The following is a 26,016-nucleotide window of genomic DNA, read 5'->3' as shown; positions in this document are numbered from 1 at the left end:
AATAATCGACTGTGATTGGTCAATTTCTTACTCTTACTTCTTACTCTGTGTATTGTAGACGACGCCTACCAGTAACCGTAAACGTAACATAGGTTTCCAATCAATCGTGTTGCTCGATTCGGTCGCCCGTAACCGTAACCGTAACAATCGGGCAACGCGATTGGTCGAAAACCTTACTGTTACTGTTACGGAAAGTGTGCGTGACTAGCTTAACTCGAAATACAAGGACCCCGGCTGATAAGTAATACGCAGATTTGTAGACTTTCAATTGAGCAAGTTTCCTTTCCTTATAACGGTTGCGAATCATGACATCGTGTGATGAGGATATGACATTGAAGTTCAAACAACGCGGATTTTTAAATACTGAAAATGAGATGAAATGAGATTTACACCGAAGTTATAACATCGATGTTATGTAACTGCCCAATCACAGTCATTCCATTCTTCAGAGGAATAACTATGATTGGCCAGTTTCATAACATCGATGTTATAACTTCGGCGTAAATCAAGCCATGTAAACGTAATAACTGTTTAAAGGCTGTGTATGGCGAAAATCTTAATTGCTTTTCAGTGATTTTCATCAGTTACTAAAATTATTTTTCCATTGCGAGGTCCATCGACAAGTATGTATGGTTTGCAATGACAAAATTTAATGGCTTAACGATTTACTATACTACTATTTACCATATACAGCATTTAAACAGCAATGAATTTCAATTGATTACGTTTTCAGCACTTAAAATTCAATCACTGCATGTTATTTGAACTTTATTAGCATATCCCAATCGTATGACACCATGTTAACATGCACTAATTCACAACCGTTGTAAGGAAAAGAATGAAACTTACTATTACAGTTGAGGTTGAAAATTTCGGCTACAAGTTATGCTGCGCACGTGTGCATTACTTAGCAGAAGACTCAGCTTCTTAGAGTCTCGTAGTAATTGTAATAGTCAGAGATAGATAAACACGTCCGACTTATTCTTTCTTTGTCGTGTTTCAATGAATTTCGATTGTCAATGGAATCCGATTGTCTTCTCTCATGATTCATAGTTTTATTATAATCTTTATAATAAAATATTTAAGGGATCGACTTTTACATAAAATTTTTTTTTTCTACTTTTGAAAACAAGCTTTGTACAAAAATTGTGAGATTGCCGAAAGAAACATAAAATAATGATTATATTTTGATCTTGAATTTTCTCATTAAGGATAGATTAATGCGAATTTTTCAAATGGCACTACTGATTGTCCACTGACAGTTTACTGATTGTTAACAGTGAGGACGCTGGGCGTAGCGGCGACGACATGAAGCATGCAGCATGCGTGGTAGCGGTGTCACGGCTGCGCGGTCTTGCCTTCAACCCCTGGTCTCCGCCAGCCGCTATCTCGCCATTCATGCCCTTCCCGGTGATCCTCTCTACTTCATCGTTGAGGTGAGGCAAATATCAATTACGAACAAGTATCAAAAAGTGTAATATTACCAGTACACCTATTATTGTGGGAAAGATATAAAATAATTTTGTTACAACACTGACAATGAGTACGAATAAAAAAGTAACATTTTTTTGTTATGGAAAGTAATTGTATTGAATATAAAGATTTCAAATGTAAAGAATTTGAAAATAACATTGTATATATATATTTTTTAATAAAATGTAGAATTTATTTATTACTTTTTCTCATTTTTATAAATAAGATAATATGAAATATCTAATGATGTCCTCGAGAACGAGTGTCACTTAATAAAAAAGTAACTAATTGAAAAATATTTAGAAATTGAAAGTAACTAATTGAAAAATATTTCTGGAAATTTTAATGCTAATTAGTCCGTTTTACTATTTCAGGCTAAGTCGAGAGTAAAGGAGGTTTATACGCAGACATGCACACTTCTCAGCCAACAGGGCATGCGAGATTGCGAACTTTTCGGTTTGGCAATATTGTCCGGTGAGTATTGTATTTTTGTGTTTTTACTATAGATAAAGTAACGATGAGAAGAATTTCAAACCAATAAAATTTATATTTTTGCAAATCAATACTGTTATGTACATCAATAATAATATTTTTATATATAGAATTATTAAGGAAATTTATTCATTCATGTAAGAAATTATGCAATTTTATTTAAAGAAAAATTGATCTTTATTTTTTTTCGTTAATAACGTCATAATATGGATATCTTTAAAACTCTTGAGATAATCTTAACAATACGTTAAAATTAATTTATCAGAATTGCTTCCTTAAGAATAAAAATATAGCTTTAATAAATTAACTTTCTTTCTTTTTTTTTTATTGTAATTTAAAGTACAAAAGATAAAGATATAGAAACAAGAATTTAATGCATACATCGAAATGGCTGTTCGAAAAAATAAACAGTTTTATGTTACGTTATAGATCTATTTTCTATGACGAAGAAAGTAACATAAACAGAGAAATCGTGAAAACATTAAACTAGCGAGATGTCCAAGCCTCTTGACTAATCGTCAGGTTTTTCTGCATACCATACGGCTCACGTTCATCGCTACCCTCACCAATCGTGACAAGCCGGTCCGACTGGTGGCCCCCACCACTGGATAAAGCCTCCCCGGGTCCTCAAAGAGCCCTACGAGATCCCACCTCACCCATCCCTTCTACATTCCAGCAGAGCACCATCATCGGACTCGGTTGAGTTGGCAAGTCTTGAGACGCGCGAGCCATAGCATGACAAGAAAAAATGCACCTGAAAAACAAGTATAAGAAGAAAGGCAGCTCACACTCCCTGTATGCGCGTTATGGCTTATGCGATTCGCGGTGGGTCTTGCTAAAAGCGATCTAGACCAACTTTTGCTTCCCATTTCTTCAAAGGCGCTTTAATCTTAGAAGAAAATTCTTTCTACAGTTCATCTTTTCCTGTTTCGTCTTTCTTTCATTTTGCGCGATTTCTATTTTTTTTCTCTATTTTCTTCTTATTACTTTCCATGATTTTTCTCCATTGATGAAACTGTATAGCTCGTAAATTTATTTGTATCTTTTGAAATATTGTACAATGAGTTTATTTCGCTGAAAAATTTCTGTTAAAGAAATATATTCCAATTATATTTATTCATTGAGTTGAGAAACTGCTTAGTCGAACATTCATGCTCTAAGAATGTTCACCTTTATCGCAAATTCACATTTTCTGTAATTTGATGACTCAACTTACAGCGAGTATTTAATAATAATAAGAGAAACAATAGAAAAAGTTAGGAGCTATTAGATATTTTCTGTTTGAGTATCAATTTACGATAAATTTTAGTTGTGAAAGATTTGAGTGTATGTACAGATATGAATAATTGAGTGAAAGAACGTTATGTACAATGTGTTAAGTACATGCAAAAGAAATAGAGATAGATAAATACATAGATAGAGAGGTATGTGATAAATGAGAGAGATAATAGGTTGCCGGAGTATAAAGACGGAGTAAGACGGAGGGAATGACGAGCGCTAAAGAAAGGAAGCGGCCAGATAGAGTAGAAAGAGAAAAACGGGCGGAAAGGGGAAGCAGGAAAAAAAAGAGAACGGGGCCCCGGGTAAGACGGTAGCCCGATGATTTGTATAAGGCCTCTCGTATTCCATCTCCCAGTCGAGCATCTCCGGCGCAACGTACGGCTCTGCGTACAGGAATGTGGAAGGAGGACGCCGAGGACAGGGATCGTTGGCACACGACGTGGTGGAAGAGGGGCGAAAAGGTCCGTTCTAGCTAGCGGAGGGGAGACGGAGCAGAAAATACGCTCCAGCGCAGGTTCAAGGGATATATATCGCGGCGAGGTTAAAGCTGCGCGTCACAACAGGGCCTCAACGTCTTCTCCCTCCCGTATCTCCTTCTCGTATCCTTCGCGTCCCACACCGTATGTCACATCCTACTCCAACGAATCTCACGAGCAACACCTCCGCCGAATCCATCAGCGAACCCTTTGATTTTGTTAGAGAAGAAATATGCTTTCCTATTTTTTTTTTCATTCTTTCTGCAATACTTTTTTTTATCCTGTTCCATCAGGCTATCTCTTAAATATTTTAAGAAAAATTCTTTTATCTATTCTCAAGAAATCTTCTTATAAGTATCTAGTATCTTTTTTCCCCCTATTTATTATCCATTTTTTGTTTGTTTTTTCCTATTTCTTCCTTTTTCTTTCAACTCTCGTAATATTTACAATTTGTTCTTTATAAACAAGGAGAAGAGTCCTAAGTGTGTAAAATCGAGGCCAGGGCTAAATACGTTTGCGAGATTCCTCGCAAGAAATTTCTAATCTTTAGTAGATTCAGTAAATTCAGAGGTATGCGTTTGAACGGAGACCAAGTCTGTAGAAGATAGGTAACGAGAGTGCGAAGGTAGAAAAGAGCAACTCAGATCTCCCCCTCTTCCTCCGGATGATCAAGGCAACCAGGGGTGATTACGAGTGTAATTATGGTTATGGCGCATTGCTGAGCCATACTGAACGAGAAAAAAAAAGGAGTATTGTTTCTTTCTGGGAAACAGATGGGCTCATGAGAGAAGGCTTGTTTGTTGAACTTTTCTTATTGCGTCACATGACGCTCCTTTCGGACTTTTCCGATGCTCTATGAAGTTAGACATGAATTTATTAAGAAACACAGATTCTCGCATCAAGAATTAACAAATAGCAAGGCAGATCCTGAAAGCTTTATTATCACATTTACACGAATAACAATTTAGTATATTCTAGACTATATCAATTTTCAGTATATCAAATACGTTACAAGAACATTAGACAGAAAATTAATCGTAACACATAATATATCAATATATATTTCTTTAATATTGATAATGTAAAATCAAAATTTATTGAAAAATATATGTATAATATATCAAGATAGATATTTAAATGATATTCTAATATTGTATAAACAGAATAAAGAGAAGAATCAATTTACACTAAAAAATATTGTTAAAAAAAATCGCGTTGACTTGAGAAATCTTCGAAACACCTCTGTCTTTCAAGTAAACGTGAATCCGTACTAGGGCAGACGAAAGTCTGAAACAAAAGGGAATAAAACTTAAATCCAGGATGCGAACTCGATCGGATCCAAGCGAGATGAAGAAAAAGGGAGATTGTGCTCCCTCCGTGACTGCGAAGAATATCTCCAGAGGAATACGATGGGCCCTATAGTCCCGATGGATTATTACGCGAGGGCCAGGGTTAGCCTTCGGGCAACATTCCCCAGTAATAGCCGGGTTATACCTCGGGTAACACAGGTGCTCTCTTCCCCACGGAAAGAGTGAGCGTATCGAAAGAGGAATACCGGAGCGGCTTAAGTCCATTTTAGACGACCTATAATTTGCAACAGAATACAGGATAAAATTCTACGGGTAATTTGATATATTATAAAGAGAGAGAGAAAGAAAAAGAGAGGGAGAGAGAGGGGAGAGAAGGAAAAAATTATATATAAAATTAGAACAAAAATTATTTTTATAACAGAAAGTATATAAGACACTAAATATGCGTACCATTTAAATTTAAATTAATCATATAATCCACAGGATTTGAAACTTTCATTACAAAGTTTGTAATAATTCTTATTCTAAAGAAGAGATAATATACAGAAAGTTTACTGTCAGACAAATTAAATCTAAGAAAAAAGCAATTGGTTGGGATTTTGAAATTGGAATGCCGGTAATTTTATATATACCTTGCCGAAGATAAACTTATGCCATATTCATGAGTAACTATTGTTCCATCGTGAGAGTTTTACATTTGCATGTAACAACAGCTTCAACTAGTTTGCCAGTACGACGGTTGCATTGGGAATTGTAGATTGTTCGGAAGCCTTGAGGGCCCAAACTCCGGTTACGGTCCCCGATCAGCATTCGCGGTTTCAAATCGAGTTCCAGTGTGAAAAACATGTCACGTTATCGTGCCATAAGAGCTCGAGCGTCTGGTCCCATGTAGACTGGACAGGTTTAAGGCTCCCTCATTCACTAACATCTTCTTGCCGGGCCTCTTTCATTGTTTCACTCATTTATGGAGTATCGGCATCTCGCGTTGTCAATCGTACAAAAGAACGTGCGAAGGAAATGAATCTCTGAAAGAGTTCTCAATTGCTATACCAGAAACCGTGGAGTACATATATCTTATACAAGTGTTCAATTAAGCTGTAAAATTCAATACACGATATATACAGTACATATAAAAATTCATAATTATTATTTAAATTCAATGCCAATTTTGAAAAAGTTGCGTAGAGTATTTTTAAATATTCGATGCTCAGATGCAGTAATAAACTTTTTGCTGAAACAAACGAATTAATTTTATTGTTTCAGACGGCGAATACCTATTTGTGGATCCTGAGAATAAGCTGAGCAAATACGCCCCAAAGAATTGGCGAAACTCTCATACATATGTAAGTAGCTGCTTATTCATTGCTTATTGTTTTATTATAATTAGAAGGAGAGAAAGAAGGAGTTCGAGAATAGAATAAAACAAGACAAATAAACAAAAGAGAGAGAGAGAGAAAGAAAGATAGAAAAATATAATTTACTAACAATTCGAATGTTAGGAAATTTATTTAAACAATAATATATGTTTGTACTTACAAAGAATATAATCCCTCGTCATTAATTTGTCATCAATTGACATAAAAAAAAACAATAATTAATAAATTCATATCATTTTATATTATTTATAGTAAATGATAGAAAATAAGCTTTCCTGTACAGATATTTGTGCGATATAAAAATTATATTTCTAATTTATTTCTAATTGAACCGCGCATGGAAACTAGTTTCGACTCAAGTTCTCCTCAACCAATGATCGAATTGAGTGAAACTGCGCACTCATTTTTTTACAGTGTCCGTTAAGAACTTCCTTTTCACGGTTATCTTAGATTAGCGCTGAGATATACCGTGTCTCCTGATGATGTAAATGATACAATATTTGTATCCTTCAAATTGTGAGTTGTTTTAGACAATTCACAAATTTCTTCAAGAAAATCAAAATTCCTATTAAATTTTCCTATAATGAAAGTATATGTGTGATTGAACAATATTCCAAGCAATCGCGATACATCTACAATCTGTGATGATCATTATTAGAATAGTATGCAATTTTACACGTTATTGTAATATTTAGTAATAGTAATTTATATGTGTATATTATTTCCAGGGTTTGGATAGCAGTGGACGACCAGCCTTTGTCCTGTACTTTCGAGTTCGTTTCTACATCGATACACCATTACTTTTAAGGTAACATACAAATATTTTATCTCAAACGAACTATACTTATTTTTTTATAAACCTTTGAAATAAAAAAAAATCATGTCTGCTTCTCAATTAATTGGTCACATATTCAAAAAAAGAACAGATGTTTTAATCCTCAATTCGATTGCGAAATTAATCATGGCATTGAATATGTCATACATCTGAATTATCAGCATAGCAAAGTATGAAATGTGTTCGGCTACTTGTTCCCTTTTAGACGATGTTTAAAAGACGCCGCCGGTGTCGTGCTGATTAAAAGGCACCGCCATAGAAAGAGAAAGAAACGCAAAAAAGACTTGTGCATATAGAAAAAGAAAGATGCAAAATTGCAGGGATATCGAGGCGAAAATTTTATTCGTGGAACGAAATCCGGATTCTCGTCCGGTAGCTGAGTACTGCTACCTATTCTTATAATTATAAAGTAATTATGCGGAGCATGATAGATAGACCGTACGCCTAAAACGAAGGCATTCTCAGAGCACCTCGGTAATTATACCGATTCGCAGTATTAGTTTCTTTTTTTATTTCGACACACGAAACCCTTTGATTTACATTGAATTTGACGATTCACTGCACGTTTGCCCTTAAGGTTTAATTTTCGTGCTACGAGTCTCGCCCAGCGCGCGAGTCTCTTTGCCAATGCTTCTAATTTCAATCAAGAAATATACCCATTTGTTTGGACCCACTTTTTACGTACTGAAGAAGCTCTAAATTACTTATATAATGTCGATTATAAGTTGTTGGTAATACCTACTTATATAGTTATATAATTAATATTTTTTGTAGCAATAATTTCCTATCTTTCTTTGTTTTTGAATTGTTAGTGTTTCAAAAGCGACTTAATTCTTAAAGATTTTAACTTTTTTACTCTTTTCAGCATAAAATAAACTTGTTGTTGAGTTTGAACATTTTTTTACATATTTATAATAACATATCGTTCATTTCTTTTTAAAAAGATCTTTTAGAAAAGTCTCTTTAGTATATTTCACGTATTGATCATAATTATAAAACATTTATTAAATATTTTAATGCTCGCGTTATTGTTTCAGCGATGAGACGACACGGCATCACTATTACCTGCAACTGCGCGACAATGTCGTTAGGCACGGCGGTGGGGTGGAGAGCCTCCATCCTCACCATCCCCTTCATGAACCATCTATCGTCACGTCGCTGTTGGTGCTCGCTGGGCTTGCCCTTCAAGCCGACCTTGGCGATTATTCCGAAGAACGTCACAGACCGCATGCAGGATCTGTCGGCTATTGCAAATCCACGGATTACCTTCCTTCCCATGTAAGCTGCATTTCACGGATTTTTCTAATTTCCCTAATTTAAAAAGAACTGAATTATTATATGTATATATAAAATATGAGATATCTTCAGTGTTTGTAGCTATTTAGATGAGTTAAAAATATAAAAAAGCCCATCAGTGCCTACATCGGCTGTTCAGATGCACAGAAAACTCTTTATTCTCGTGTAAATGTAACAAAACGAATTAAATATATATTTTCTTTGATGGGCTTTTTTATATTTATCACTGATAGATTCTTTCGAGCCTCATTTTATATATTTGTTTAGATGAGTTATTTAAATGAGTTATCTAAATAAAAAGGCTCTATCTTATCTTTATTAGAATATATAGGATGTTTCAGACTCAACGCACCACCTGCTAATAGCAGATTCCTGAAGATTTTTTAAAACAAAAATTCTAATATCAAAATATCAAGGTTATAATAGTTTTCATCACCTAAAGTTTGCGCGTGTAACTGTGATTGGCATTTTGCATTGTAAACTATAGAATAAATAAAATATCAAAAAAAACTTTAGACGATATGATTCGCTAACTTTAAATGCTTATAATTAAAAAAATATTATAGCCTCGATATTTTAATATTAGAATTTTTTCGTCTTAAAATGACGTTAAGAATCTGTCATTAGCAGGTATGATGTATCAAGTATGAAACCCAATACACCTATATATCTTCATCTGTATCTTAGACAAAAAAGTATTATCTTTTTTCAAGTTATCTACGTAATTATCTTTTTCAAATTATCTAAGATGAAGATCTAATCACATATATTACAGTGAAGTCATACTATTTATATTATAATTTCTAGATTATCTAGATAATTTAGATTATCTAGATTATCAGCAAACACTGGATAGCTTATATTTATTTTTCAATGATATTAATACTTTTATATGTGAAATGATAAAAGTAATTGATAGCATGTTCTCCATATATATGAACATCAACACCTACAATGCGTGCAACATTTCTTTTTAAAACAGCTATGTGTTAAATGTGTTTTTTGCACAATTACTTCGGATTATAATTTTTTAATCTGTCTCGAATGCTCTCAGATGTGTCTCGAGTCGAACGTGCTCACCGTGCTTGCAGCTCAGCACAGAGAGTACAGTGGGCTCTCTAGAGAGGAGGCAGAGTTGCAATATATCCGGGAGGCAGTGCTGTTGGAGGCGCCGCTCAACGCTCACCTGTATCGGTTGCGCCGAAGTAAGAATGAGGCGGGACCGGGACGCATACTCCTGGCAATTTGCGCTCGTGGAGTGCGAATCTACGCCGAGGAGGAGACACCGCGCGTTTTCGCTTGGAACAATATCGGCAAACTCTCTTTTGATGTAAGCATTGAAAAAATGTCTTCCTCCAAGTTCCTGCTCGTTTGCCGCAACAATATTTAATTATTTCTTGTGCTACACATATTAAGATAAATTAATTTCTCGCATCGTTACTTGTATTTGATAATATAAATTAACTTCTTTTTTATTATCTCTAAGTATATTTAAAAATTAAAAACTTTTTGTATTTTTTTACGCAGCGCAAAAAGTTCGAAATCCGTGCAGTTGATCAGCCGGAAAAACTCACCCTCTACAGCGGATGCGATGACAAGAGTAAACTCCTCTTGGGACTTTGCCGTGACACCCATCAGTTCTCTATGGCTATAGCGCCTAGAGTAAATGAAGCTATGAAACGGGAGGAAGAAGGTGAACTTACTTTGTATTTTTTTGCTATTGATGACTATCTATATTGAGCAATTAATTAATTAATTAATCGCGCAATATTATTAATTTTCTTCGTTTACTTAAATCATTAAAAATATTATAAGATAATTTTCTTCTTTTTCTGTACCTTTCAACTTAATCTTTTTTTTTCTTCCACCACATGTATGTACATACGTCATAACATATACACATCTTTTTCGTTTTCTCTCTTAATTCTTATTCTTTTTGCTCAGTTCGTCCTTAAAGCCATTATAAGGAAATTAAATAGATATTTGATAATGATGAATTATAATAATACAATAGATTAAATATAATTTGTAGAACGGAAAGTCTTGAGGGATTGTTACATGTACCCTACTCGATGTAAGTTGAGTTTAGCGGCGCGCGGTGCGCGTGGTGACCAACGAATTTCTGTCATCTCGAGTACATCTTCGAACACAACGTCTGGTATTGTCAGCGATCGGGTGCATAGCGAAGATGAACCTGATACCGCACCAGCGTCGACCGAGTGTTTGCCACGTCTTACCTTAGAGATGGTACCTTATTCAGATGGCCAGAGTAGAGTTTTAAATGGCACGAATGGGGATACAGACAATCACTCTATGCCACCTTCTTCCGTTTCTGTTATTGACGGTAAGCTTAATTAATATATAATAATAATAAAAACTTTGTTTTTATTAATGTTGAATCGAGTAAAAAAAAATCGCGGTGAAAAGTAGACTAACATGTCGAGATAATTTTCAGAGATTGACAATTCCGACGCCACTTCTACATCGGTGGTATTACGTCTCGCGTCAAGTGCCGCGACTGCCGCCGAGGGCTCGCAATGCAGCAGCAGTTGCAGTACAGTGGTTGTCGTTAATACATCCACAGGCGGACCATCGCGAATGCGCCGGGCTTCGGCGACCTCCAGTTTGGAGCTAGGCTACTCGCATACAGCACAAAATTCGGCAATTTCCACGGAGACAGCTAGCTTTCCGGGTGCCATTTATGACAGGTGTAAGAAGACAGGTAAATATACAGGTGAGCGAAAGAGAAGAGTAGCTTTAGTTTAGAAAATAGCTTTGTCGACACAGTCAAAATACTGTGGAATCTTTTTATAATTATCTAGACCGAACTATCCCTCTGTATTATACTACATTTCTTTGATTTTTACATTTATTATAAGAATACGTGCACACAGAATACAAATTTCGGTACCTTTTCTGTTTTTCATTCACTTTCTGAAATTAAGCATAGTCACGTAGTGTAACCGTAAATCTTTGAATGATCTTTCTCAGGTACTGATATTGCGAGCGAGACTAGTGGCGTGTATACACTGAGAAGCAGTGAGATTCAAGACGAAAGAATCGGCGACGATTTGTATTCGCCTACGGGTGATACCAACGCATCCTCTGCGGCGAGCGATGTTTGTGCCCTGAGCTCCGTTCAGTCTACCACTGATGAAGCGTCTATCACATCTGGTTTCTATACTATTCACAGTGGGTTACGATCTGAAAGCAGTTATACGGAAGACGTCGGCGTGGAAGATCAGGAACCGATATATAGTCTTTGCAAAGGTGATGACGAGGTCTCCTTGAACCGACAGCTCGAAGATTCACGCTCGCGAAGCAATAGCATACTCAGCGTGAGCAGTTTCCGAGGCGACGGTAGCGATCCGTCCAAAGCGAGGCCGTTATTGTCGGCTGACGAGTTATCGGATCTGATAGTCGGCAGGTACCCCCCACGTAAGACTATTAGCAATTCGATGGACTCGGACTGCGATTACGTGACGATGCCACCTCCACCTCCGCCGCCACCACCTAGGACGGACAGTGATCGACAATTACCACCGCCATATCCAATAGAAAGCATTGACTATGCAACAATCAACGTCTCAAAGAGATCCGGCATACTGGAATTGGCTCGGGAACGTGAACCACCTCCGCCACCACCATACAACAAAACTTGCAGTGACTTCGTCCCGTTACCACCTAGACGAACCGATCCACCGCCGCCGCCACCTTCGTATACATCGTCACGAGAGAGGATTCAAATACCGCCACCCACTCCACCGCGAAACGACGCGGTGACGCCACGAGAACCTCCACCACCTCCACCGCCCTATCCCAACATGTCAGCGACAATTGGCTCTGTTCCGAAAGTAGTAAAAACCATCAACGACGTCGCCGGGAATATCGCGCCACCGAAACCACCGCCTAGGATCCAACCTCCCACTTACCCAGGCGATAAAATGAAACCCACACCTGTACATGCTCCGGTTGCCGCTCTCGTAGTAGGTCCAAACAATTACTTAGACGTACACGCTTCCCGAAGCGGTCCGGTACTTCTACCATATTTGACGACACCACCGCCTCCGCCTCCTCTACCACCGCCACCGATAATACATCCGCGGCAACCACCGCCGCCACCACCGCCACCGCCGCCGTCATCAACGCAACAGCCAGCATCAAGTTTGGCGACCGTCTATACGAGTCAGGTTTCTCGATCGCAAATAGAACAGTACAAACAACAACTTTACTCCGATGTTGATTATGTTATGTTTCCGCTCAAAGATCCAGCGGTGTCGAAGCAAGAGTACATCGACGCCAAACAAGGTTCCCTTCTGGCGGCTATGGCGGCTTATCCGCCTCCACCGTATCCTTCCTTTAGCAAGTCTTCAGTGATGTATCGTAGCACGCCATACCTTCCCGGTTCCTCTTTTTCCTCGCAATCCAAATATGCGTCCAACCAAAATCTCAGCTCTAGTGAAACAGGCAGTTCCAGCGGTAATTATCTGCAAGGCAATCTGAATAGTCACTACGCTGCTAGCACTAGTTCGCTGTACAGCGGTGCAACTTGTTCGTCTACGGGTAGTCACAGTCTCAGAAGAGAGCCGCCCGTACCAACTCACCCTCACACGTTGAATGCGTTCTCGCGGACCAGAAGTGACGAAAATATTCTCAAATGCTTGAATACTTTGTTCACAAACAAGATGCAGTCTCTACCACAATCCAAGCATCGCAGATTACCGCCACCGCCACCACCACCGCCCTACGAAATACAGGTAACACAAAATGAAATATCAAATTTCTTGAATTTGTAATCAAGGTTTATCAAAATTAGAACAAAAGAACACTTGGATATCTTTATTAGGTGTTCGCAAATATTCTGCATTATTTTTATCGTTGCTTTTAACTCCTTCAAATTCAAAAAAGATAGACAATCAGCTCTTTAGAACATAGTTATAAATATTTGATAAAATTATATATCTTATGTTTAATAGTAATACATGTTATTTCTTGTGTAGAATCTTGATAAGAATCAACCACTGCCATCGTCTTCTTCAGTATCAACTTCCTCGTTGGCCACCACGACAACGAACAAACTTAAGAAACTCAGCAACGGTACGGAAGAGAATGACGAAAGGAGAAGCGATGATATGTTAGATATCCGAACGCTTCGCGAGAAAAGTCGTAACTTAGATTTACCATTAATTTCCGCGTTATGCAACGATCAATACCTGTTAAAGCAGACGAAAGCTTTTGTTCTGCCGAAGCATCCCAGCGAAATAACTTCCACCGTTGTATCCACGAAGAGTGGTACACGGAGTAGCAATGGCGCGACGTCTAGTAGGAGCAAGTATCCGGTGAGTGGACTGTCAACGACACAAATACAGAAACCACTTAGAAAATCTTCAACGAGCACTCACAAGCATCCCTCTGAGGTAAAGAGCAATGCCTACAAGGTAAACGTCTCTTCCACAGGGGTCTCGACTATTAAGAAGGACTTTACAAGGGCATCTCATTCCTAACGCTTGTGTAGACATTCTTTTCTCATTCATAGATTCTTAGCTCAGGACGAAAGTACATTCCATAATCCCATAATCACTATTACGCCCTACGTCGATTTAATGTAATTAATACGACGTACTTAGGAGCTGTACGACAAATTAAATATCGTTTCCGCAGACCGTGCTTCTTTGATTCAGGGTGCCATTTTGTTTGTTCGCTGTTTTTTTTCTTTTTCTTCTTTTCTCGCAAATATGTAGAAACTCCAACTAGTTTGTTTCAATATTATTAGATTGATATATTTGAACATTTTGATATTAGATATACTAAAGCGTTATTGTCTCTTGCTCAATTATATGTTGCGACGAAAATTCCATTCATAAGCCCCGATAAAGGCGGCACTAGTCCCGCTCGTTGTTAGGATAAATCATAGAGTTATTGGCCATTGCATATATGATAATCATAATGTGATAATCTGCCGAGGATTAGATAATTTTATTTATATGTTACACTGTTCGTATGTTTTAATTAAGAACGATTTTAAAAATTCAATATTTTCAAGCGATAATATCGTTTAATTACGATACGTATTACAAAAAATTCAAGTAGTATAACATCTTGAGAGTATTAGCAATAAATACATGCTAAGATGTAATTAATAGTCTTAATGACTGATATTTTATTCAATCTACAGAGCTACTCAAGCAGTGGTCCTCTATTTATTTCGAATATATAAGAATTAAATTATGATAAGATTAGAGTACAATTATGTACTTGTATATTGTTTCCGATGTGTGCGATAAGAATTTTATGACGAAAGTAAATATTGCGTAGGTGGCCAATAATGATATAGTTTACCCTATTCTAGTTAACTCTATAATATCGTAAAAAAGAGAAATGACTTTCTTACTTAATATAATCACAGAATACATATATATTTCGGATGAAAACATTTCTGTGATTTTATTGTAATTAAAAAAATAGATATTTTAGAATTTTCAGAAATAATATTTTTTTATTACCGAACAGTTTCCCGTTTATCTTTTAACATTTCGATCGGTGATTATTCTGCAGCACCATTATTCAAGGCATTTTATGTAATACACATATAGTGCTGTTAGTATACCTAATCTTTTTTTATTTTTGTAATTCAATATTACAAAGCTACCATCCAAATTTATTGACACAATGGAGAAATCGATCGTTAAATTTATATATAATATTTACAAGTGCAATGCATATAACATTTTTTAACATTTTGCTTTTTTAATTAATTAACATGTTTCTGAAATATTTTTATTTCTCTCTCTCTCTCTCTCGAACATATCTCGACATATCTAATTTATTCGGCATTTATATTATTTGTAATATTATAAAATGTAAAATTAATTTTATTGCGGATCTTATAAGAGATCGCACACTTATTATAAATAAAAGAGAGTGCAACAATTTCATAAAATCATTATAATAAAAGAACAACAATTTAGTCGTAAAAATAGTTTACTGATTGTCACTAGATTTTAATATTATATTTTTCGCATCTGTACATAATATTGCGTAACATAATACTACGTGATTTTATATGTAGACAAAAATCTCGTGTGTATGTATTCCATGCGCCATGTCAATTAATTATAAATAAATAAAATCTTTTGTAATAAAAGAAAATTTGTGAAAAAATATAAATAAAGCGTAAATTGAACTGTTGTATTTTATACAACTGCATTGGATATTTACTTTATTGGATGTTAAAATATATAAGAAATTCAATACTTTTACATATGATATTTTTTATTCTCAATTAACACAATTTTTTATATTATTTTTGTAATTATTTGTTATATTACTTTTTATGTTACTTTTGTAAGAAAACAGGATTGAACGATATAAGACTGCAACGTATAAAATATTTTTTTAATTTTAGTTAACTTTCATGTTTTTAAAATTTTATTATTTCAATACCTTCAAAATTTTCTTTAATATCTCTCTTACTTGAAAACATTTACTTTTATCAAAACGTATAATATATTTTTATATAATATATTTTTTAATAAACATATGCATCTAGTGTCTTTAAAAACTTTTTTGAACATGCAACTTTGTATATCACTCTTGCATTAGAAAGAGACAGTAGATGACGTCATTAATCTCTTTTCTGGAATAATACACAACCTCTTGCTTCACCCGAAAGCGCCTTTATGTACATATTATAGAAATGAAAGATTGCTGAGGAGAACGACCAATGAACGACTTGTCTTTATGACGCAACGTGGTGATCACATGTTCGATGCGATTCGTCCAGACGTATATTTACTGAAGCAATAGTTTGTATAAACTGTAGTACGTGCAACCTTCACTCGGCTGCAATTACGGCTTATCGTAGAGCGTGGGGCAGTCGAGTGTCTTGTCCCTTCGTGGAAACTAACATTGTGTTTTATTCTCGACTGTTTCAATTAGTTTCAATTCATTTTTTACATGCATTTTTTAATTATACTATTTCGATCAAAATTCGCAACGTTTGAAATAATATGTTCTGTCTGAGTATACCGGATCCTTATGAATCTCTCATATGCATGGTAAGTGCACACATATGGTACTATATTATATAATATTAATTCAAGCAATCTCTTTAAAATTTTAATTTAAAGTTGAATGAAAATATGTATCAAATGTTACGTTGATATGATTACAATATTACACATTACAATATTTACTTACCTAAAATTTGATAACCATGGATTCGAGTAACTCCTAAAACAATGTTGCACTTAATGCATCCTGTATTTTTTCCATTCTAAAAAAAAATCCATATCATATAAATATAAATTTACGACTTTAAAATTAATAAATATATTTATTATATAAAATCAATATTCTCAAAAGTTAGTTTTCTAAGGAATTAAAATACTCAATTTTTTATCAGAGTCACAATTTTGAAGTAAAAGCAAATCAAAATAAAGATCTTTTATTCGACAAAGGTCTTTATTTTAAGCCAAGTTGGAAAAATTTAAAGAGTTCTAATTGATGCATGTAAAACTAAAATATAGCTTTAAACAAAACATAGAAATAGTTCTTAATAATACTTTGTAGATATGAATAATAATAACTATTCTCGCGTGCACATGCAATTATACTCGCACTGCAGTCATTGTATATGCGCATCACGTGTCGCATATCAAGCCTGCAATTACAGAGTTCGGTGTCGATGTATTGTTAATGCACAAAGCGGGAACAGACATCTGGTCGCAAATAGGAAAGACAAGGGTGATCGTAATACAATCAGCGACGCTTTGTCCGAAACCACTGACTAAGATGACCGGCATTTGCGAAGCATATATAATCGTGTGCACGTGCGCGTTCTCAATCGCATATAAAAATGAAAGCGTTGAAACACTAGACAGATTACTTGAGTTACATTTTCATTATTTTAAATAGCCCTGAAAATGATCCTATGACATTAGCTTACAATTAATATTTAAACAAAATTATAGTAGGTCAAATTTCTATTTTTTGCATTTATTACAAGCTCGAAAAAGTATATAGAGCCTTTTTTTAAAACTTAAAGATAAAAATATAATTTATAAAATGTGAAAATTTGATTTATAAAATTGTAATAATACATGAAATAAGTAATAATAAAAATACGAGACGCCGGTACATTTTCAAATTAATAATACTTTTCTTCTTCACACATTACTTGTATGCCATTCTTTTACAATAAGATAAAATAAGATAAGTTATGTAAAAGCGTGAACATGACTCACCATCTCTAAGGATTGCAATCGGAGTTAAATAATGACGAAGTTGTCAGCTCGACAATAGCTTGATAAAGATCTTTGACCTAACGTTATAGAATGCTTTCATTTCCTCATCGGTTCTAATTCTTCTAGTTCTAATTCGTCCTATCAAAGTCCTTCATAGTCCTCATTATATGATATCTCATCAATTTAATAGTTATATAACAATTTATTCGTACAAGTATTGTATTTGTGAGAACGTTATTTCTCTGTCATTCACGATCACTGATGAAAAAAGAAGATACAGATATTTCAGAACTATGAAATTGAAGTAGTACAAAATTATCTAAGAAAATAAAATTAAATTGACACTATTTAGTGTGTCGATATTAACCGTTTCTTCTAAAATAATGTTAGATAGTCACAACATAACCTTTTTAATCCTAGGAAAAATATAAAAAAGGTATTTATAATTAACCATTAAATAATATAATACCTTGTGGTTTTTCATGACGTATTATAATGTTTATGAGAATTTGCAACTCACCTGCACATCGCGCTTTACACTGTACTTTCCTCGAGAGTTCGCACGAAACTGCGTCAAATACACGAACGCGGGAGCGCAAGTAATCTCTGTTTTCATGCTTAGAACTGTCTATAGAATCTAGAAACAGACTACTGCGCACAAAATTAACGTGTAAATTACATATAAGAGTTTTTCGAGTCATATGTGTTTAATTCAAAGTAAGACCAATCGCGTTATGTCTCATAGTGGTTCTAAACCTCGATATAGATTTGATTATAAATACAAATTGCTGCTAATTGATTCTAGGAATTACCACATGCGTAAAAATACAGCTTTATAAATTTCTAAAAATAATACACAATGTATCTCGAATCTGGTCGAAAATATACATATTAATTCTATTATATTTTTTCAATCTATTAGGAGAAATTTATATCTGATATATTGTTTTTTTAATTTTATTTTTTTATTCATCTACTATGATTTTTGGAAAAAAGTATATACTGTAAACTACGGTAATTGATACATATGTTGGCTTGGCGTATATTTTAAGTGTATTTCTCTATCTGTAGTTCACAGGTTTATATAGCATTGTGAGCCATAGATAAATTTTTCCATAATTCTTCATAACATAATTCTACGTAACATCGACAAATACGCCATGGAAGTTTTAATAATCTGCATAAAAGTATACATATATCAGTATATTTTTGAATCTTATTCGAAGAAATTGATTAAAAATTTCCGAGAATTTTTTTAAATCCGTATATTTAAATATAGAGATGCATGAATAAGATGGACAATTTTAACTTATCCAGTCGATTTTCTCAAAATCTGTAAGTTTAAGGCAAAAATGTTTAAGACAAAAGTTTTATGATTTCAAGGGGGAAAGAAGTTGGTGACCTTAATTGACCTTAAGAAGATGTTTCTAAGGTCAGGTCAAAGTTACCTAAAATTTTTTTAATGGAACTCCTCATTTTTTATTACATATTCTTATAGTGATCTTCAAGACCTTTTGAAAATTCTATGATAAAGTTTATTTTCATTTTTTTAAAAAATACTTTTTGAGTTATGACGAAAACAGCTATAAGAATATAATATGTAATTAAAAATGAGGGGTTCGATTTACAAAATTTTAGGCAATCTTGACCTGACCTTAAGGATAAGGTCAACGAAGGTCAACCAAGGTCATCAACTTTTTTACTCCTTTGAAACCGTAAAACTTTTATCTAAAACATATTTGTTTTAAACTTACAAACTTTGAGAGAATCGACTGCATAAATTAAAATGGTCCACCCTGTATACATGGTGTGTTGCAAGAATGAAGAATTTTGTAACACATAAAAGCTTCATTTTTTAAAAGTATGATTTTAAAGTAATTTGAATTTGAATGTAACTACCTCTACTATAATTTAATCAACAACTGCAAATAACATAATATTAATATAAAAAAAATTTAATTATTTTTATGTGTAAGACTGTTACTTTGATACACTCACGTCCGTAAAACTGTTTAAAGAAAATATATAAAATTTTCCGGCAGTTAAATGCAGCATAACTTGGCCTCGAATCATGCAAATTAGCAGACTTTTCTTGCAACCGAGTGGCATTTCGTACCAATCGCATTCATAGTATGCGTTTTGCACATTTAAACACTAAACACAAAACAATCTAATAGTAAGCATTTAATATAAAAATTGCGGTAAAAATTTCTGTTATTATAGTAATGTCAGACAAAATAGATTTGTTTCTCTGTCTAATATTAATAGGTTTGTTCGCGTTGCTCGAAATCTTAAAAAATTTTTATACTTTAAACAAGATAAATATATATTCGGACATTGAAAAGAGAAAAAGCAAAGATATTGAATGTAAAAAAGTGTAATGCGGACAAATCTATTGCTTATTGCTCCTCCCAACAATACCTGTTGAGTTAGTTGGTCACCAGTCAAACAATATCCAAAGAGCATGACAAGCGAAATAAGAGCAAAAAAAGTAAAAGTGCAGCAGGTTGCTATTTTCGATACATCCATGTTCTAAAAAGTATAAAACATCATGAGATTGCATATACTATATATATGTGTACAATATATATATATATATATATATAATATATTTACGTATATTATACAGAGTGTTTGATAATTAACAATAAAACTCTCCCATAGAGGCAGAATGGATTAAACTGAGAAGAAAAGTCCTGTACCATTTTGCATTTTTCGCATTAGTTAATGAGTTATTAATTTATGAAAATAGCCAAATTCGCCCGGCGAATGCAAGCGTGCGACGAGCTAAAATCGTCCAGCGAAGCGCGCGTTCGCCGTCTCTAGGCATGTTAATGTCAATGTCGCTTGTAAACAATGTGCGTCTTTCTGGAGGTGCGTTCCATTAATTGTTGGCAACGCTCCCGTGAATGATTTCACCCTTGTCTAATATTTGATGGCAAAAAGGATGACGTGATACTCGCAATAAGCGTTAAGTGAACGCACCCTTATCTCGCCGCATTTGGTGGTAGGTTGGCCAAATTTCGAAATTTCCATAAATTAATAACTTATTAACTAATGCGAAACATGCAAAATAATACAGAACTTTTCTACTCAGTTTAGTCCATTCTGCCCCTATGCGAGACTTTTATTCGTTAATTATCAGACACCTTATATATTTAGGACATTCTATAATTTCCAATTATAATTTTGTTGTTTATTCAACATTTATAATTAATTTTATCTTGACAAAAAGTTTTGCATATATGAACTCTCACGCATTGGTAAAAAATTAATAATGACTTCTGCACATTGGATGCGGAAACGCTTGACGCGCGACAAAATGTGACGCGGTAGTCAATAAGCCTACAGCTCCTAACATGTTTATTGGTTACCGCGTCGCATTTAATTGCTGCGCGGTAAGCTCTTCAGTATACAGAAGCCAAAAGACAGAACATTAGATAGCTGGGTACCATATCCATGTCCGATTTTGCAGGAGAAGAAAACGAGAGATGCGGTCATCTTTCTCGTTTGAATACAGCCTCATAAAGAGAAACTATATACAAGTGAACGTGGAGGCCATTTTGAAAAGTTATCACAGTTATATATTCTACCGGCTAGTATTGGTATTGCTAAATATAATAATAATATTTAATAATATATCATACCATTATGACATAATACAATGAGATAGCCAGTACAACACTGAGGCCAACGAGTTCATACAAAAGAATGAAATTGAAAGTATCGTCCACGGACTTTGCCATCCTTCAATCACCATAATATTTCCGACAGCATTATATATACAGAAAGAATAAAGAAGCAAATTAAATGAAGAGATCTACTATATGTTGAATACATGATTGCAATACTCCTACCATATTATCTTGAGATGCATTCGAACGAAGCTACGAATTCTGCCTAGTATCATAGCTTGCGAGCATTCTTTAATATGTCTAATACGATATGCCAAAATGGACAACTCGCCGCAAATGTGAAATACTAAGATAACCATCAGGCAGATCGCTGCCATGTGACATACAGAAAAGTAAATCATTGGAAATAGACAGAGATACATCAATATGTACGTATGAGTATTGCTGATATCAAAAAATAGATGGATTCTGTATGGTAGAGTGAAAGACTCCGTACTGTTTTGTGATGCTAAAAAAAGATGACAGAATGAAGAAATGTTGACATAAATAGAAAAAAAAATAAATTTTTCTTTGAACAAAGTACATTAGTAACAATTAAAGTATTTAAAGAATATAGAGTAACTGTTTTTTATAATTTTACAGTGGCAGATTGATTAATAATAAAATAATGATACAATGTGATGTAAACTTTATTTGTCATACATGTAAACTTTGCTAGTTATCATATATACAGTATATGTATATATTATAATTTTTACTTATTATATATAGATATAATCATACAATATATTTAAATTTATTATAATAAGAAAAAGTTTGATTTTACATACCTTGTTTAATAGTCAAGAGGTACACAAGCGGTCTAAGATACAGCAATACGACCGTGATGAACATGCCAACAAGCGAACCATAGGAGAATATCTTGGATATAAAATTATAATTATAGTAAATCCTTTCCTCTTCAAAATTCTCGAATTTGCGTTCAACCATATCCTTTTTTATTATATGAATTAGAAGTTTTAGCAAATTACTGCAGCGTATCAGCCACACTAATGGGAACGTCATAGAATAAACCATCGATTCCACGAGATTCATCACAATAAGCTCCAAATTACCAAAAGCATCGTAAAAATCGGCATACGCCATAATGAGATAAAGAGTGAAATGCGAGATATAAATCGCGAAACGGATATATGTTTGTTTAAACGGCCATATTCCTCCGATGGAAAAGATCCGTTCTAAATGAACAAATAAATCTTCAATATGGTCGACTTCGTTCTGTAATATTACATATATTCTGAATAAAAGTCATTGAAAGTGATATAACATTGATTAAATCGCATAGGTACTAAAGAGGAAATATAGTAATACACAATTATACGATCAGTATCAAACGCAGAGAAGCTGTTTTCTACGGCGAAATGTTTCGCAATAGAATATTAACTTCTTACTTTCATATCGAGTTGTAGGTTTTCATCAACTGATCGTCTTCGACTGTGATTCGTTTCGTCGAATCAGACTTGTGCGGCGATTATTCATGCATGCGACGGGGGTCGAAACATATAATATCTAGATTAGACTTATGTTTGTCTAATGCTTTTCATTTCTCTATTTCAGATTCTATACACTTTATATATTGTAATAGGCGGTCTGCTACCAAGATATTAGCCAGTATTTTTCCCACTAATTATCTTACCGTCTCATGAAAAGCCGTTCCTTTGATTCATCTCAGTCTCTAACAATAAGCTTTTATTTTTTTATATCCAGTACAATGTAGAAAAATTGCAGCGATTGCAATAAATACAATGCTGAGAATCATTAAACTTTTTAATGTTCCTAATAAATTCTTAATAATATTATTAGTGTAATTGTTTTCGCGTGCTGCGCAAATCCGTCGTATTAACTAACGTCTCCGAAGAAACAGTAACTGTATAGCATTATAAGCAACATGGCAAAATCACGCTACCCGTAAAATAATAAGTAACGTCAGTGTAGCTTGAGACTTTTTAACAATATTTATGTAAAATCTTGATTTATGAAATTACGTAGTCAAATATTTACAGAAATGGAGATATTACATCACGTTTCGACATCTACATATTTCTATACTACTTATTATAATATAAAGCTTATTTATTCTAAATATATAAATATATTTCAGCAACTTAATACAAAAAAAATTAATCGTCTTAGACACAAAAGTTCTGATGATTATTGGTTACTGGTACCTGCAAGAATATCTTCGGCATGTAATTATATTTGTAAAAGTTTTCTTTCGGAAGCTTTGTGGCCAATAGTCAAGAAAGTTCGAACAGGAGTAGTTTGTTGTGGTTACGAACTGTCCCTCTTGAGTGAAATCATAAATTTTTATGGTTGAATTACTTAATGACAATCAGCATACTATGGATTTTCTTTACGTCTTCAGTGATGCAAAATGATCTGTTGGAACAAGCGACGAATAAGTCACTTTACGAAGAAGTGATTGCAGAGTCTGCCAAATAAAGTTGGTCATAGACTTCGTATCTTTATTACGAATGTTGGGACGAAAGAGAGATAAATTTGAACGATGGCCAGCTTGCCAAAATCAACCTAGCGCAAGCAATCTATAAAGATACCGATACTTACATGACAGACGATCCCCTCTTCATGGATTCGTACGTCAGTAGACATCTCGTCGACAAGTGCATCTGCAGTATTATATTTAAAGGTACGAGTGGCACAGTGCAGCAAAATGTTTATATTGTGATGAACAAGAAAATCTTTGCAATTTTAAAATTTCTATGATTGTTTGTCAAGTTTCACCTAAGTAATTATTAATGTATTCTAATTTTACTTTAAATAACTTGATAATTATCGACTTGCTAATGAAGTTTCTTGATTACAAATCATCTTGGATGATAATCTCTGAATGCGTTCAGCTAAGGTACGTCACAGTAATAATAATAGCAAAAATATGTCAGCAATGGTTTGAGATTATGTAAGATGATACCGAATTGAGCGACCTTTTTAAAAGTTATAATATATATAAATCAATTGACGCATATTAATTGTGCAATTTATGTAAAAAATACATTTTACATATAACAGCAATTAAACGATATTTTAAATAAGGACCTTATTTTTATGTATAAAATTTATTTAAAAATGAATATATTTTTTTTTATATAAAAAACATATTAAAAATAAAAATATTACATAAAATACTAAAAATTTATAAACAATTTATAGTTTTTCATAGCAATAATGCTTCTCTTTCTCTCTTCTTTTTCTTTATTTTATAAATTATATATTTATTTCTATTTGAGGATGTTCAATTTATAAATTATTTTTGCACGCTTCCAAAAATTATTGCTCTTCAATGATGTTGTAAGAGAGAACGTAATACTGATAAATATCCCATGGATGTTTTCAAAACCTGTTGAAATTATTTACTTTTGAACCATGTTTTCGTGTTCTTATATTAACAGCAATGATATTTCAAATGTCTAAAGTTAAGCGAAGCCTATTTATTTAAAAAATTTTGTAAATGCAATCATCAGCTTACGTCAGTTAAAGTGCTGAGGCAAAAAATGGTAAATTTTCCAGCTATCAGGAAGAGCAGTTTTTGCGATCTTGTCATGCATAGTACTAACATTCGTGCATTATTCTTTGACATATCATATCAACAGCAATTATAAAATGTTTCACACATTTTAGCATTCTGTGAAAAAAATTATTTACACTATGAAAAAATAATAAAAAATCGTGCATATCGAACACAAATTTTACTATGTATATGCATATTATATGTAGCTTTTTTTAAATTTCCATCTTATATTTCCTCTAAATAAAACATTACCTCTGTCACATGGTTCTCAGTACCGACAGTACAATGAATATAAAGTATAAGCAGGACTAACAATATGAAGAATTTGATTAAAAGTGGAACAATTCCTGTCTCACCCTTAGAAAGATTTTACTCACATAAAATTGAAAATTAAAATGATTAATAAAAATTGTAATTAATAAAATAGTGAAAACACTTAATCTATATATTTTTAAAATACTTAAATCACTTTTTTTATATGTTAGAACTTTTTAATGCAAAATATCAATATACATGTATGTAAAAATTTTAAGTAGATTATCTTAATTACTAATAACAATATTATTAATGGTATAAATTGATTCTCTCTCTCTCTCTCTCTTTTTGCATAATATATATTATTCTAATTAAAGTTGCGATACGAGAATTTATTTTTACACATATCCATATACATATATGTATATATACACATATTGTATATACACAGGATGTCCCAAAATTTGCTACTTAAAATATTATTATAAGAAAATTTTCGAAAAATAAAATAAACATTATTTCTATATTTTAATTTTAAGCAATATTTTCTAACTTGTGAGGTACAAGAGTTTTTATAATATGGCCCATTACAGACTACATTTAAATAGTCCACCTATGAGTATTAAGGTTAGCCTAAAAGTCGTAGACAGTCGTAGGGTCTCGAATTATAAGAAATTAACTATAATATATAATATATATAACTATATATAACTATAATAACTATATATAACTATAATATATATAAAAAACACAACT

General features: G+C 33.6%; 3 protein-coding genes across 3 annotated transcripts in view; 2 read left to right on the top strand and 1 right to left on the bottom strand.

Moving 5' to 3' along the window:
- Positions 1–14,578, top strand: part of LOC108761885 (protein expanded) — a 36,550-nt gene extending 21,972 nt beyond the window's left edge. Inside the window, 12 exon segments of the mRNA XM_018508645.1 lie at positions 1,281–1,359; positions 1,362–1,436; positions 1,848–1,947; positions 6,296–6,375; positions 7,137–7,216; positions 8,281–8,521; positions 9,594–9,869; positions 10,067–10,232; positions 10,572–10,883; positions 10,995–11,273; positions 11,531–13,296; positions 13,540–14,578. Of these exon segments, the coding sequence (XP_018364147.1) occupies positions 1,309–1,359; positions 1,362–1,436; positions 1,848–1,947; positions 6,296–6,375; positions 7,137–7,216; positions 8,281–8,521; positions 9,594–9,869; positions 10,067–10,232; positions 10,572–10,883; positions 10,995–11,273; positions 11,531–13,296; positions 13,540–14,043 (3,930 nt within the window). The 5' untranslated portion in view covers positions 1,281–1,308 and the 3' untranslated portion in view covers positions 14,044–14,578.
- Positions 14,579–16,337: 1,759 nt separating this feature from the next.
- Positions 16,338–26,016, top strand: part of LOC108761886 (probable multidrug resistance-associated protein lethal(2)03659) — a 74,228-nt gene continuing 64,549 nt past the window's right edge. Inside the window, exon 1 of the mRNA XM_018508646.1 lies at positions 16,338–16,596. The gene's annotated coding sequence lies outside the window, so the exon portion shown is untranslated. The remainder of the gene's footprint in view (positions 16,597–26,016) is intronic.
- Positions 18,908–21,530, bottom strand: LOC108761892 (putative odorant receptor 85e). Its single transcript, XM_018508654.1, has 4 exons — positions 21,432–21,530; positions 20,206–20,316; positions 19,783–19,938; positions 18,908–18,961 (listed from the first exon to the last, which is right to left on the bottom strand). The coding sequence occupies exons 1-4, from the start codon at positions 21,528–21,530 to the stop codon at positions 18,908–18,910; spliced, it is 420 nt and encodes a 139-aa protein (XP_018364156.1).

The sequence above is a fragment of the Trachymyrmex cornetzi genome, unplaced genomic scaffold (genome assembly GCF_001594075.2).
Source record: "Trachymyrmex cornetzi isolate Tcor2-1 unplaced genomic scaffold, Tcor1.1 scaffold270, whole genome shotgun sequence".
In the NCBI taxonomy this organism is placed as follows: Eukaryota; Metazoa; Arthropoda; class Insecta; order Hymenoptera; family Formicidae; genus Trachymyrmex; species Trachymyrmex cornetzi.
The sequence above is the reverse complement of the archived record's forward strand: the minus strand, read 5'-3'. Positions and strand labels throughout refer to the sequence as shown.